The following is an 11,722-nucleotide window of genomic DNA, read 5'->3' as shown; positions in this document are numbered from 1 at the left end:
ACAACGCCTGGCTATTTTTTGGTTGCAGCCGTCATTGTTGTTTGGCGGGTCCAGGCTGGGGATTCAAACCCGCCACCTCAGGTGTACGTGGCTGGCGCCTTAGCCGGTTGAGCCACAGGCGCCGAGCCAAGAACCTGAAATTTAAAAAAAAAAAAAAAGAAAAAGGAAGCCACTGGTGGCAATTCCTGGATCATGATTAAAAATCAGATTCCCATACTCAAACTATCACACCCCACTGTCAACCTGTAGGACAAGCACAATTTCCTTAGGGCCAGTATCATCTACAGGACACTACACTGCCCACTGGAGATGCCATTAACCCAGAGGTGGGTCATGTCTCTCCAAGGGTGTCCATATGAAGCTCAAGTGAAACCAGATCCACCCACGTATGTTTACAACCACCTTCCCCCAACCACAGGGCCCCAGAGCGGAGAAGGCTACTCCTTACTTGGGTTTCTCGGGGAACTTGAGTGGCAACATTATCAGCACCAGAGAGGATCTATCAATGGCAGAACAGGAGCCCACCAGATTCAGCTGGGGGATGAACTTGACCTGTTGACACCAGTCGCAATGGAGACCCTAGGGAAGACAGTGGCAGTGGTGGGGGACCCAACCCAAGGACAGCATTCCAGGCCCTGCCCCCAGAATGTGGCCAGGTGTTGGGACTGGGAGGACCCAGAGATCATAGAGTCTAATGCTCTTCTCCTATGGATCACAAACACAGTAATATGGGTCTGTAGTCCTAGCCCAGGTCCCATCACCAGGAGGGGTAGCCATCACCTGCCACTGAGCTTAAAGGTACACAAGCCTGCTTTCATTTGAACTCTTCTTGTTTTAGAAGTTAGAGGATGGGCATGGTGGGATCCATCTACTATCAGTTCCTCGAGCAGAGGGAGAAAAGACAAACTCAAGCCTGGCCAGGCCACTATCCTGTCACCCACAGGCAGCCCCCCTACAGATGAGCCTGTGCTCCCGGCCCACGCATGTCAGGATATTATTGTGCACTCACAAGACATGGAATGCTTGAGAGAGTGCACTCTGCTGTGACTTTGGCAACAGAAGGCCAATACACAAGTACAGTGGGTGGGCTGGGTTCTGTGACTGGACCCATGTGTGGCCTCCCAACCCAGAGATTTTCCTCTGTAGGACAAGAAGGGGGCAAGTGGGTTGGAGAGATCGGCTCGTCAAACCTGTGTTCAGTGCCTTCCCCACACAAGGCCCTGAGGTAGGTGTTACATACACTATCTCATCAAGTGTTTGTCACAATGAAGGGCACCAAATACAAGGCACTGAATGAGACCTGGGACACTTAGCACCTCAGAGGGAAAGCCTCATCCAAGATGAGATTCCCATAGAAGCTGGAAAAGAAGGCCAGCAGTGTATGCTTCTTCCTGAGAGGGTCACAGCCCCGAATGGTCTGACCTGCTCTGAAAGAAGCATTTAGGAGCCTTGGACCGCCAACTCCCAGCCTCTCTGAGTGTCTCATTCATTCATTCATTCCTTTGTTCAAAAAATGTATTAGGAGCCCACTAAGCCCCAGGTACTATTTCAGGAACTGCAGACAGACGGGAGAGCATAACACACCAGGTCCCTGTCCTCAAGAGACTGTGAATCCCATGAGGATGCCAGCAAAAAATCGCTAGGTGGACAATACGGAGTTGGGAGGTGATAAATGCCGAGGGCTGTTCCAGGCTGGTTGGTAGAACTGCCTGGGGGTGAGCCCTGCAGCCTGATGGGGCAGCACGGGCCAAGGCCCTGCCGTGGGAGAGGGCTTGGGATAGCGGGGGAGGCTGTGTCTCTGCAGCAGAGTGAATGAGGAGGAGGAAGGGAGAGAACAAGATTGAGTACAAGTTAGCAGCCAGACCACCTTGAGACTTTGTTCCAAATGTGACAAGAAGTTACCAGGGTGACACAATTGTAGTTCTAATTTATAATTCCTTGGGCTCTCAATGGGGACAGTGCTGTGGGGAGAAAGGAATCAGAGAAACCAGATAGAAGCCACCACAGTTCTGGAGAGAGGCTGCGGTCAGCAGGATCAGGGCTGAGCAATGATGGTAAGTGAGAGAGACGCGGCCACGCCTGGGGTTTCCGTAGACAGAGCCGACACCACCCAGCAGCTGCCTCAACCTGTTCCCAGAGACCAAGTTCCAAGGGCTAAGACTGAACCCAAGGGGAAAATCCATGTTTTGCATTTATTTTGGAGTGATGAATGTGTACAGATCGTTACCATGGGAATAAGCCAAGGAAAGAGACAACTTACCTTCATTTGGTAACTTCTGTATAAAGCGGACTTCTCATTTAAGAGCTGTTGCATGGAAATGTTCATCCAGTGATCTGATAGGGGAAAGAAAAACTGAGGCCCATGCCACCAGCTTTCTTCCTTTGCCAGACAAACCAAACCTCAGAGGACATGTTGAGTTGATTCCCAACTCCTGTGCTTCTCTATGCTTTTCCCATCCTCACTCCTCGCTGTGTCCCAGTGAGTTCAGGGGGTGCCTTCACCCGAGGAAGATTAACTCAACTGCCCAGAGGGTCCCCTGCACTGGAACCAGACTTGAAGGTCCCTCATGCTCCCCAGGTGCTGCAATCTAAACAAGCGGGTGCTCCTTTAGGAGCTCCAACTTTGCAGGAGTGAGCAGTGAACTGAGACTCCGAGTTCTGCTCATCCTAAGAAGGAATCCCATGGGAGTCTGCCATCTTGCCTCAAACTAGATGTGCCCCTTGCCCACAAAGACAAGTTCTAAGAAGTACACGTTGCTTTGTGCATCCTAACGAGCACGCCTACATGATCTGTGTGTTTATGATTTAATAAAAATAAAAAATAAGCCAAAAAAAAAAACAAGCATGTCTAGAGCAATTACAATGTGCCAGGGTGACCTTCACTGGGCTTAGAGAGTCTCCTGGCCACCCAAACCACCCAAGGCCTGCAGCTGATGAATCTCCCGGGAAAGCAAGCTAGATACAGATGGGTGGAACCAGAGGACAAACACAGGTCCACCCTCAGGGCAGTTTCAGGAGGTAGGTCAGGAATGCAGAACAGTCAAGGCTAAGGGTCCCTCCCAGGCATTGAGGCGGGCAGCCAGTCAGGTGGATCTGGGGCTCATGCCAAGCAGTTTACTGCTGCAAGGCACCAGCCTCCTCTTGCAAGGGCAGGAAGAAGCTTGCAAAGGAAGTCCCAAGGGTGGTGGAACGCCGCTCAAGGCCCGTCTGTCTAGCCTGATGATTACCTGCCCATCTCTCCCACTAGGCTGTAAGGTCCCAAGGGGGGCAGGGAAGAAGATAGAGTCACTGAGCACTGGCCATGTGCCTGACACTGTGCTTATAGCAAAGCCATCACTTATAGATAGCGGCCCCCCTCTGAACAAGGGAACTGAGGCACGAAGAGGTTAAGCAACTGGCTTCAGGTCACAGAGCTGGGTGCATACCTGGGCCTGTCTCCTCCCAAGTCAACACACTGGACCCACCTTGTCTTTGGGCTTGTTCCCAGTCTTCAAGTAGCAGGTGGCATGGAAGGTACCCTGCCAAACACTCCAGCTTCATCTGCCTCCCTCAATTTCCCATCAGCTCAAAGACCCCCATAACCTCCATGGCAATCCCCAGAGTGGTCTAGAGGACCAGAACCAGGCAGCTGAGTGGGTTGGAGCAAGGCAGAACCAGAGGCTGAGAGGCAAGGACAGCACAGTGCTAACCCACTGCTGCATCCAGGACAGGGTCTATTTCACCAACAAAGCCTGGGCAGCACTAGAGGGTGTTCTGCTTGGAAATTCTGGCTAGAAGCCCAAGGGACAGCTCTACTGTCCTGAATGGAGGAGGGGTCAATATACCTGTGAGTGGGGCCCCTGGTGGCCAGGGCCTCCCCTGGAAGGATGTGGAGCAGCTTAGAGACCCAACATTGGGCCCCCAAGGCTCAATCCTGGACAGGATCCAGTTCATCTGAGTCCCCTAGACAGCCCCAGGCCCTGCAGCTTCCAGGAACCTCGTGCCACTTAGGAGAGCATCCCCAGTCGACTTCTGACATTTAGTCCATTTGGACACACCCCAGCAATGGCTAAGAGCACAGACTGTGGGCATTTGGTCTGACCTCAGACATTCATGACCAGATGGCTTGGCTCCTAAGCCCCTCTTATCAACAGGCTGTAACAGCAGCCCCTCTCTCCTGACAGTGGGGGAAGGAACACAGCGGGTGATGCACCCGAAGGCCCAGCACACAGGAGCTCAGTAACGTCGGCAGTGCCTACTCACACCCATGCCAGCCAGGCTGTCCTCCCAGCCCTACAGAACCTACTTTCAGGGCACACTCTCCACCCTACCCTGATCACCCACAGACAGCTCTGGAGCCTCCTCACCACCATCCAAGGAAGTTAGTGCCCTCGCCCCAAAGCTCAGAGGAGAGGAGGGACTTCCCCAGGGTCACACAGCTGGCATACTTCCTTCTCCCTGGGATGAGAACGGTCCTGCAGTCCCTGGCCCTTACCCGCACAGCCCCCCACCTCCAGAGAGACTGTCCCTTCTTGGCCTTTCTGGTCTTTTGTTTTTGAGACAGTGTCTCACTATGTCACCCTTGGCAGAGTGCCATGGCTTCACAGCTCACAGCAACTTTAAACTCTTGGGCTCAGTGATTCTCTTGTCTCAGCCTCCCAAGTAGCTGGGACTACAGGTGTCCACCACAAAAACCACCTATTATTTTTGGTGTTGTTGTTGTAGTTATCATTGTTTGGCAGGCCAGGGCGAGGTTCAAACCCACCAGCCCCAGTGTATGTGGCTGGTGCCCTAGCCGCTGAGCTACAGGTGCCGAGCCCCCTCTGATCTTCTGCTCTCTCCCCACCTCTGTTGCCCCCCACAGGGCATTGAGCTCTGCACAGCCACCTTCCTGGAGGCTCCAGAGCAGGGAGAAGGGAAGGGGAAGAGCCTCAGGGCCAGGGCCATCTCAGCACCCACTCCCAGTCCATTGCCAGCCTCCTCCCCGTCTCTAAGCATCTTAGCTACCCCGTCTGGAGGCCTTGGGGAGGATTTTGGGGTTGAACAACAGTCCATTGTTCACATTGTCAGATGTGAAGATCATGACGTTGCCTTTGGTGTCCCCATAGCAGAACACACCTCTGTGACTGTCAGACCTGGAGAGGGATGGAGACAGACAAGGCTGTGTAGCCTCCACCTGTCTCTGCCCCTCCAACACCTCCCACACCTGGGAGCAAGGGCAGTTTCAACAAGACCTGTTGGCCTCGCCGGGGCATCAGCAGAGCTGATAAACATGGGCCCAGCAGCCATGATCCAGACCACGGTTGAACCAGAACTCGGTATATTTTTTCAACCAAACTAAATTAGTCCTTAGTCCTCTAACGGCCCTTTATCAAGTCACCCTCCCTACAGCCTACAATGTCCCAAGTCCTCCGGCACAGCAGGACAAGCTTTTACCAGGGTTTGATGGCTAACTTGGTCAGGGAAGGAAAAGCAGAGGAATGACAACTCCAAGGTCTGAGCAACTATGAGAAGTGACCTCAAGATAGAAGCCCGGAGAGACAGGACCCAGGGGCCTCAGACTCCAGCAGTGGGGGATCTTTCCAGGGCTGTTTCCAGGGATGTTTCTGGGGTTCCCAACACTACCAAGTGATCTGGCCACCACCATGACCCTGCACAGCTCTCCCATGACACTCACCAGTAGTCCATGACCAGGACACAGCTGTCCAAATCAATAAAGGTGAAGGAACGGACACATTTATCGTTACTAATATCAAAGAACTCTGGGGAGAGACAGAGAGAAAGTGCACATGGAACCCAAACCCATGCCCCAGGCCTGGGAGGGCTCTGGTGACAGTGAGCAGCCTCACAGCTCTCCCGGGGCTGCTCGGGACCGTTCAGCCCTTTCCCTGCAGCAGCCAGAGGCAATTGTTCACAGAGTAAACCCACCGTGCCAGATGCCTGCTGAAACACCACGCTTGGCTTCCCGCCAAGCTAGAATAAAATCCCACCTGGCTTGGAAGCCAGGTAAGTAAGGGCTTGTGCGATCAGCCCTACGGGCTTCTGCAATCCCATCTCCCCCAGGGTACCCCACAACCCACCTCCCCGGCTCCAGCCTTCCAGCTCCACCAATAGCAAGGGCCTCTCCACTTGCCCCTCCCTCTGCCTGGAACACTCCTGGGACCCAGCTCAAATGTCACCTCCTCAAAATGCCCCAAACTAGAACCCCACTCTTGTCTTCCTTCTCAGGTCCTCGTTGATTTCCTTCATGGCATTTCTCTCCATCTCTAACCATTTCTTTGTTGTGTTTGAGCACCTAGGTCTGTCTCTCCTTCTGGAACGTGGGCTCCACGAGGCAGGAAGCTACAGTATCCTCAGTGCCTAGCAGAGCACCGAGAGCTCTGCAGATATTCACCGAGTGACTGTAGGTATGACAAGCAAATGCTGACCCTGGGCACTACAGGTAGTTAGAGGCTTCTGTCCCCTCTGGCTCTGCTCTCTGATCTTCCCTTTAGGTGCTGGGAGCAGACAGAAGCAGAGAACCCACTCCAGGGCCCTGGCTGATCACTCACCCACTCCTTATCAGAGCCCAAGCTCAGATGTCCATTACCCCCACTGCTAGAATCCCCAGGCCAGGCAGGGACCACCAGATCATGCACAGATGCAATGTGAGAAAAGGTTTCCAGAGAAGATGTCCTTCAGGCTTGTCCACTTCCCCTACTCTGTCCTGCACCAGCCGCTGCCAGGCTAATCTTCTGAAAACATTACTTGTACCCTGTTCAAAAGCCTTCAATGATGCCCTTATACCCAGCTGCCTCAGATCTAAAGTCCTCTCAAAAGTCTGGCTCCTTCCAACTGGTCCAGCCTCAGTTCCAGCCTCTGTCTAATGAGCAACAGTCTCACTGCCACACTGTGGTCCTTGTCTGAGTGGCAGCCTCTCATGCCCTCTGTTTTGTGCATGGTCAAACACTGAGAAGGGTGGGGCACAAGAGGAGGGCTGACCAGGGGGGGCCCTCACAGGCCAAGGGTTGCACAGGCACCACTTCCATCACTACTCCTCTGGCCTTGACTGAATGCCTCCAAGAAGTGATAGCCACTCCATCAGGACAGCAATGATGAAATGGGGTTCTAATGGCAAGCCCTCAGAGCTATCTGAGGATGGGGAGAGCAGCAGGCCGCACCAGCTACACTCTGGTTATTAAGGCCTCACCGCCAGGCTGTGCTCTCAGAGGGCTCTAATCCACATTCATAGCTGCTTGGCCAACCAGACCTCCCCCAAGTGCAAATGCACGGCTCCAAATGGCTGAGAGCAGGCCTGGGGAAGCCCAGGGTACTCACCTATCTTCTGTTCAGATGCAACCGCAATGAGGTTCAGGTTGTATAGACACACCATGTCGGTGACCAATATCTGCTGGTTTTTGAGCTGCAGGCTAAGCTGGCCAGAGGAAGAGCAGAAATGGGCTGGGGAAGCTCATCCAGGAGACAATGGCAGAAGCACAGGCTCCCTGCACGCCCTCTCCTGCCACATGAGGTCCTGGAGCCAGGCAGAACTGGCTGGAGCCCCCTACCACTAACTGCTAATGATAATGATATACTCCCTAGCCTCTCTGAGTCTCAGTTTCCACATCTGTAAAATGGGCTTTAAAAATACCCACCTTCACCACCCTTTTGAGCAGTTTCACAGTTCTATTCAAGCCTTGAAAGTATACAGCTTTTGACCCAGGGATCTTTTTCTAAGACACATTGATGGGCATGTCTGCATGTACTCAAGGCCAGGCACTGCTGTGACAGCAACAAGCCGCAGACCACCTGGAGAGCACTGCTTTTATTAACCCACACCATGAGACATCGCCCAGACATCAAGAACATGGGACCTGTGCACATGCTAGTAAAGAAGAGTTGCCAAGATATACAGGGTGGCCATAAAGTTCGTGTGCACTTTAAAGTAGACAAATGACTTTACATTGCACATGAACTTTATGGCCACTCTATATTATTAAATGAGAAAGCTGCGTTACAATGTGCTATCACTCATATATTTAAAAAGAAAAGAGGCATGTATAAGAGGCCGCTAGCCATGGAGAAGCACCCCAGAACTGGTCACAGAAGTTGCTTGCAGGGAGAAGAATTAGGGACTGGGGAAAGGGAGGCTGACTTTCTCCCATCTGCCCTAACCCGAATGCCCCGGTACATCTGAACCTTGTTTACTGTCGGCAAGTGTCACCTATCAATGTGGCTTGCCAATGAAGATTCGTCCTGCAGGGCTGTGAGGAATGCTAACATATTGAGGATATACTCCGTAGCTCAGCACCACACACCCTCTACTCTGGTGCCAGCCTCATGTAACACGTATGTTACATGTTATGTAATTTGGGTTAGTATTCCCCAGCGGGGAGAAGCCATGAGCAAAGCCAAGTCAGCAGAAATAAGCTGCTATGTCCCGGGAAGGAGAGGAGAGGCCAGACTGACAGGCTTGGGGTTGGGGAGAAATGGGACAGGAGATAGGAGTGGTCACCTGAGGAATCTATAATTTACTCCCTAAATACCTACAGCTTCCAAACGAAACAGAAAGAAATGTAACCTTCAAGTGGGGGAGGGGATCTTCAAAGCAATTCCTCAGGTCTAGATGGATATTCAGAGGGAAAGGCGAAGCCAGGAGGCAGGGAGCAGCCTGTTTCATCTGAACTCGGAGAGCACCAAGAGCAGAGAGCCCTGTACACTCAGGCTTCCCCACCTAGCTGGGGTAGTGAGGACAATGGACCCCGGAGGCTCTCTCATGCCCAGGCTGGAGTCTGTTCCACCACCCACACTGTTCAGATGAGAAACTGAGAGCCCTAGGGAGGAGGTTCAGTGACTTCCCAAGAAGTCACTGCAGCACTCGCGAGTGAGGCCGAGGCCCCACCTCAAATTCCAGGCCTTTCCCTCTGCATGACACTGGACATGTGGTCGGTGTTCACCACAGTCCTTGGAGACCCATTCTTGCCAAAACCTCCCTGCCAAAGCAGCCCCTCCAGGAAGAATCCCAGGTCCACTGGGCCTTCCCAGGGGCCCTTCCTCTGTCCTCTAGCCCTCTCAGAATATGACCCCTGAGGGCACTGAGGCGACCAAGGAGCAGCCGCACCAAGAACTCAGGCTGCAATGTACCCTCCATCAATACCTAGCAAAGCAGGATGGAGGGTGCCAGAAGCCACAGCCTCAGGAAGGTAGATATGACTTCCCTGGGTACACCCAGGGCCTAATTCCCTCCAGGCTCCTTCTATCCCAAGGGTAATGGCCCCTGATGCAACTATGTGACACTGTGCAGTTACACACATTTAGTAATCCCTGTGTGCTGCGGGCAGCACTCCTAAAAAGCCTTTCTGTAGAGCCCCAGGGAGCAGCGCTTTCCTTGTTTGCTGGAGGATTCTGGACTGGACTGGCGACGCGATTACGCAGCAGGTATTCCTGAGTGTCTTGCCACTTACTACTCTTGGCCAGGAGCTGATGGCACAAAGACAATGATGACGTCAGCGGATGTGAACCAGGTACCTGCTGGGTGCCTTGCCCCACACACAGTATTCTCCATGAAATCCTCCCAAGAGCCCTGGGAGGGGGCTAGCCCCATTTGACAGCCGAGGAAACTGAGGCACAGAGAGCTACACAGTACCTCACTCAGGGTCACAGAGCTGGTAAATGGTACGCCAGGATTTTCGCCCTGGCAGTCGGGCTCAGAGCCCCTGCTCACAACCACTAGGATTCCCTGCCTGCTCTAGGCAAAGGGTTTAAATAAGGACAGCAGGGGAGGGACCGACTTCCGGCATGTGAGCCTTGTCGGATGATAATGCCATTCACTGAGATGGGGACACAGAGAAGCCCAGAGGGCTGAGAGAGCTAAGGTGAGATGCGGTTTGGGTACACTGGGTTTGGGGTGTTTGTGGGACACCCGCATGAAAAGGGTATCCAGGCGGAATCCTGCTTCACAGAAAAGAAATGTGAGGCTCTCCCAGTAAGGCCAGAATTTGGACCTAGGTGCTGTGACCACAAGGCCAGGATGCCCAGATCATGGATCCCAAGAACAAACCCATTCTGGGTCTGGGCCACCTTCCCTGTTGGGACACTCAGGCAGAGGCTCTCCAATACCCCAACATGTACCCCACGTGGACAGGCCCTACTCACCTGAAAGGACTTAATCAGCAAGAAAGTCTTAGACCAGAACTGCAGGATCCCGTCTTTGGTGATAGTCAGGAAACATCCTGACTTCTTGAAATACCCCTTCTTCTTGAAACAGTGGACTAAATAATCCACTTTCACAACCTCACAGCCATGATTCCTGCGGAAGGGGAGAGAGACACACCCAAGCAAAAATACCTCAGAGGACGAGAGGCACCCGCATGAGAACCAGCAGCCACAGACAAAGACAAGCAGGAGCACGGGCAAGGAGCACAGCTGGGCACAGGCAGACTGGCACACGGGGGATGCAGGCAGATCTCCCCTGGGTCAGGAACAGTGACCAAATGGGAAGAGCCCATGTGTGATGCTGGTACGAGGTAGGCAGCAGACTCATCCTGTGAAATGGCCAGCCAGCCCCTCCTCGTGCAAGGGGACAGAGAAAACAGAGAACAGATGGACTGGGGGCTTCTGCAAAGCTGCTTTTATGGGGAAACCGCCCACAGAGGGTAAGTGGAGTGGGACTTAAATAACCGTTTCTAGCAACTGCTCTAGAGCTCCAGGGAGGAAGGGGCAATAGAGCCCAAGAATGAGATAACAGTGGACAAGAAGACAGGGAGGAACACAGGCCCCAGCACCCAGCTCTTCACAGCAAACAGCTCCTGGGGCAGGCCTGCAGCCCTCCCAGCGAGCCCCTGCTCTCCAGGGGCTGCTTTCCTGCCCCAAATGGGCTACACCAATTCTGTTAAGGCTCACAGCCACTTTGACTTCTTGACAGGGCACAACACACACTCTCTCACTTGAGCTGCCCAAATTGGGGGCCCCGGCAGGGCAAGTGATATTACCTTGCCTTACAGGGACCCAAAGGATAGCCATTTGCCTGTAAACTATGTCCCGGTTACCAGCAGGGCTGGAACTGAAAGCTAGGTGCCTCACCCCTCCTCCAGAGCCCTTTCCAAATGTTGCTGTGGTCATGGTCTGACTTATGGTTTCAGGAAAAGCAACTGCCATTGCTATCTTGGCAGAAGACAGAGGGAAACATGTATCTGGACACGGTTCTCCCCTCTCTCCTGACCTCAGCACACAGTCCTGTAGGGATCAGGACAAATACTCTCAGTGGCCCGCTAATCATCATGTCCCATCCCACCTCCTCTATCAGGGACAAAGACTGTGGAATGGACACAACAGGTGAGAGCTATGAAAGGGAAGGCAGCCCTAGGGAAAGGCCGTCTCAGTGAGGTCTGGGATTCCCCATCTGCACCCCTGCCTCCCAGCTGCAGTGGGATGGGAGGAGATGGTGCATTTGGCTTGCTCTGCCCAGGCCAGTCAAAGTGAGCCAACTTTTAAGTTACCCTTTCATGAAGGTAGTTATGTATTACTTGGTTACTTTCTCCACCAAGCCATAAATGTTCTTCAAGTTTACATATTGAGTGAATAGTGACAAGCTTTCTTTTTTTTTTTAAACACCGTCTCACTTTGTTGTCCTGGGTAGAGTGCTGTGGTGTCATAACTCATAGCAACCTCAAACTCTTGGGCTCAAGTGATGCTCTTGCCTCAGCCTCCCAAATAGCTGGGAATACAAGTACCTGCCACAATGCCCAGCTATTTTTTCTACTTT

The 11,722-nt window shown here is 52.9% G+C and overlaps 1 protein-coding gene across 1 annotated transcript in view; it reads right to left on the bottom strand.

Moving 5' to 3' along the window:
• The window catches only part of EFCAB8 (EF-hand calcium binding domain 8), a 73,897-nt gene that overhangs the window by 48,482 nt on the left and 13,693 nt on the right, over positions 1-11,722 (bottom strand). Inside the window, exons 5-10 of the mRNA XM_023512257.1 lie at positions 10,114-10,267; positions 7,297-7,393; positions 5,657-5,741; positions 4,987-5,114; positions 2,261-2,334; positions 449-579 (exon numbers count right to left, since the gene is read on the bottom strand). Of these exons, the coding sequence (XP_023368025.1) occupies positions 449-579; positions 2,261-2,334; positions 4,987-5,114; positions 5,657-5,741; positions 7,297-7,393; positions 10,114-10,267 (669 nt within the window). The remainder of the gene's footprint in view (positions 1-448; positions 580-2,260; positions 2,335-4,986; positions 5,115-5,656; positions 5,742-7,296; positions 7,394-10,113; positions 10,268-11,722) is intronic.

This window comes from Otolemur garnettii, unplaced genomic scaffold (genome assembly GCF_000181295.1).
Source record: "Otolemur garnettii isolate 467f Iridium unplaced genomic scaffold, OtoGar3 scaffold00025, whole genome shotgun sequence".
NCBI classification, from domain to species: domain Eukaryota; kingdom Metazoa; phylum Chordata; class Mammalia; order Primates; family Galagidae; genus Otolemur; species Otolemur garnettii.
Note: the sequence above shows the minus strand (reverse complement) of the source record. Positions and strands in the feature narration are given on the sequence as shown.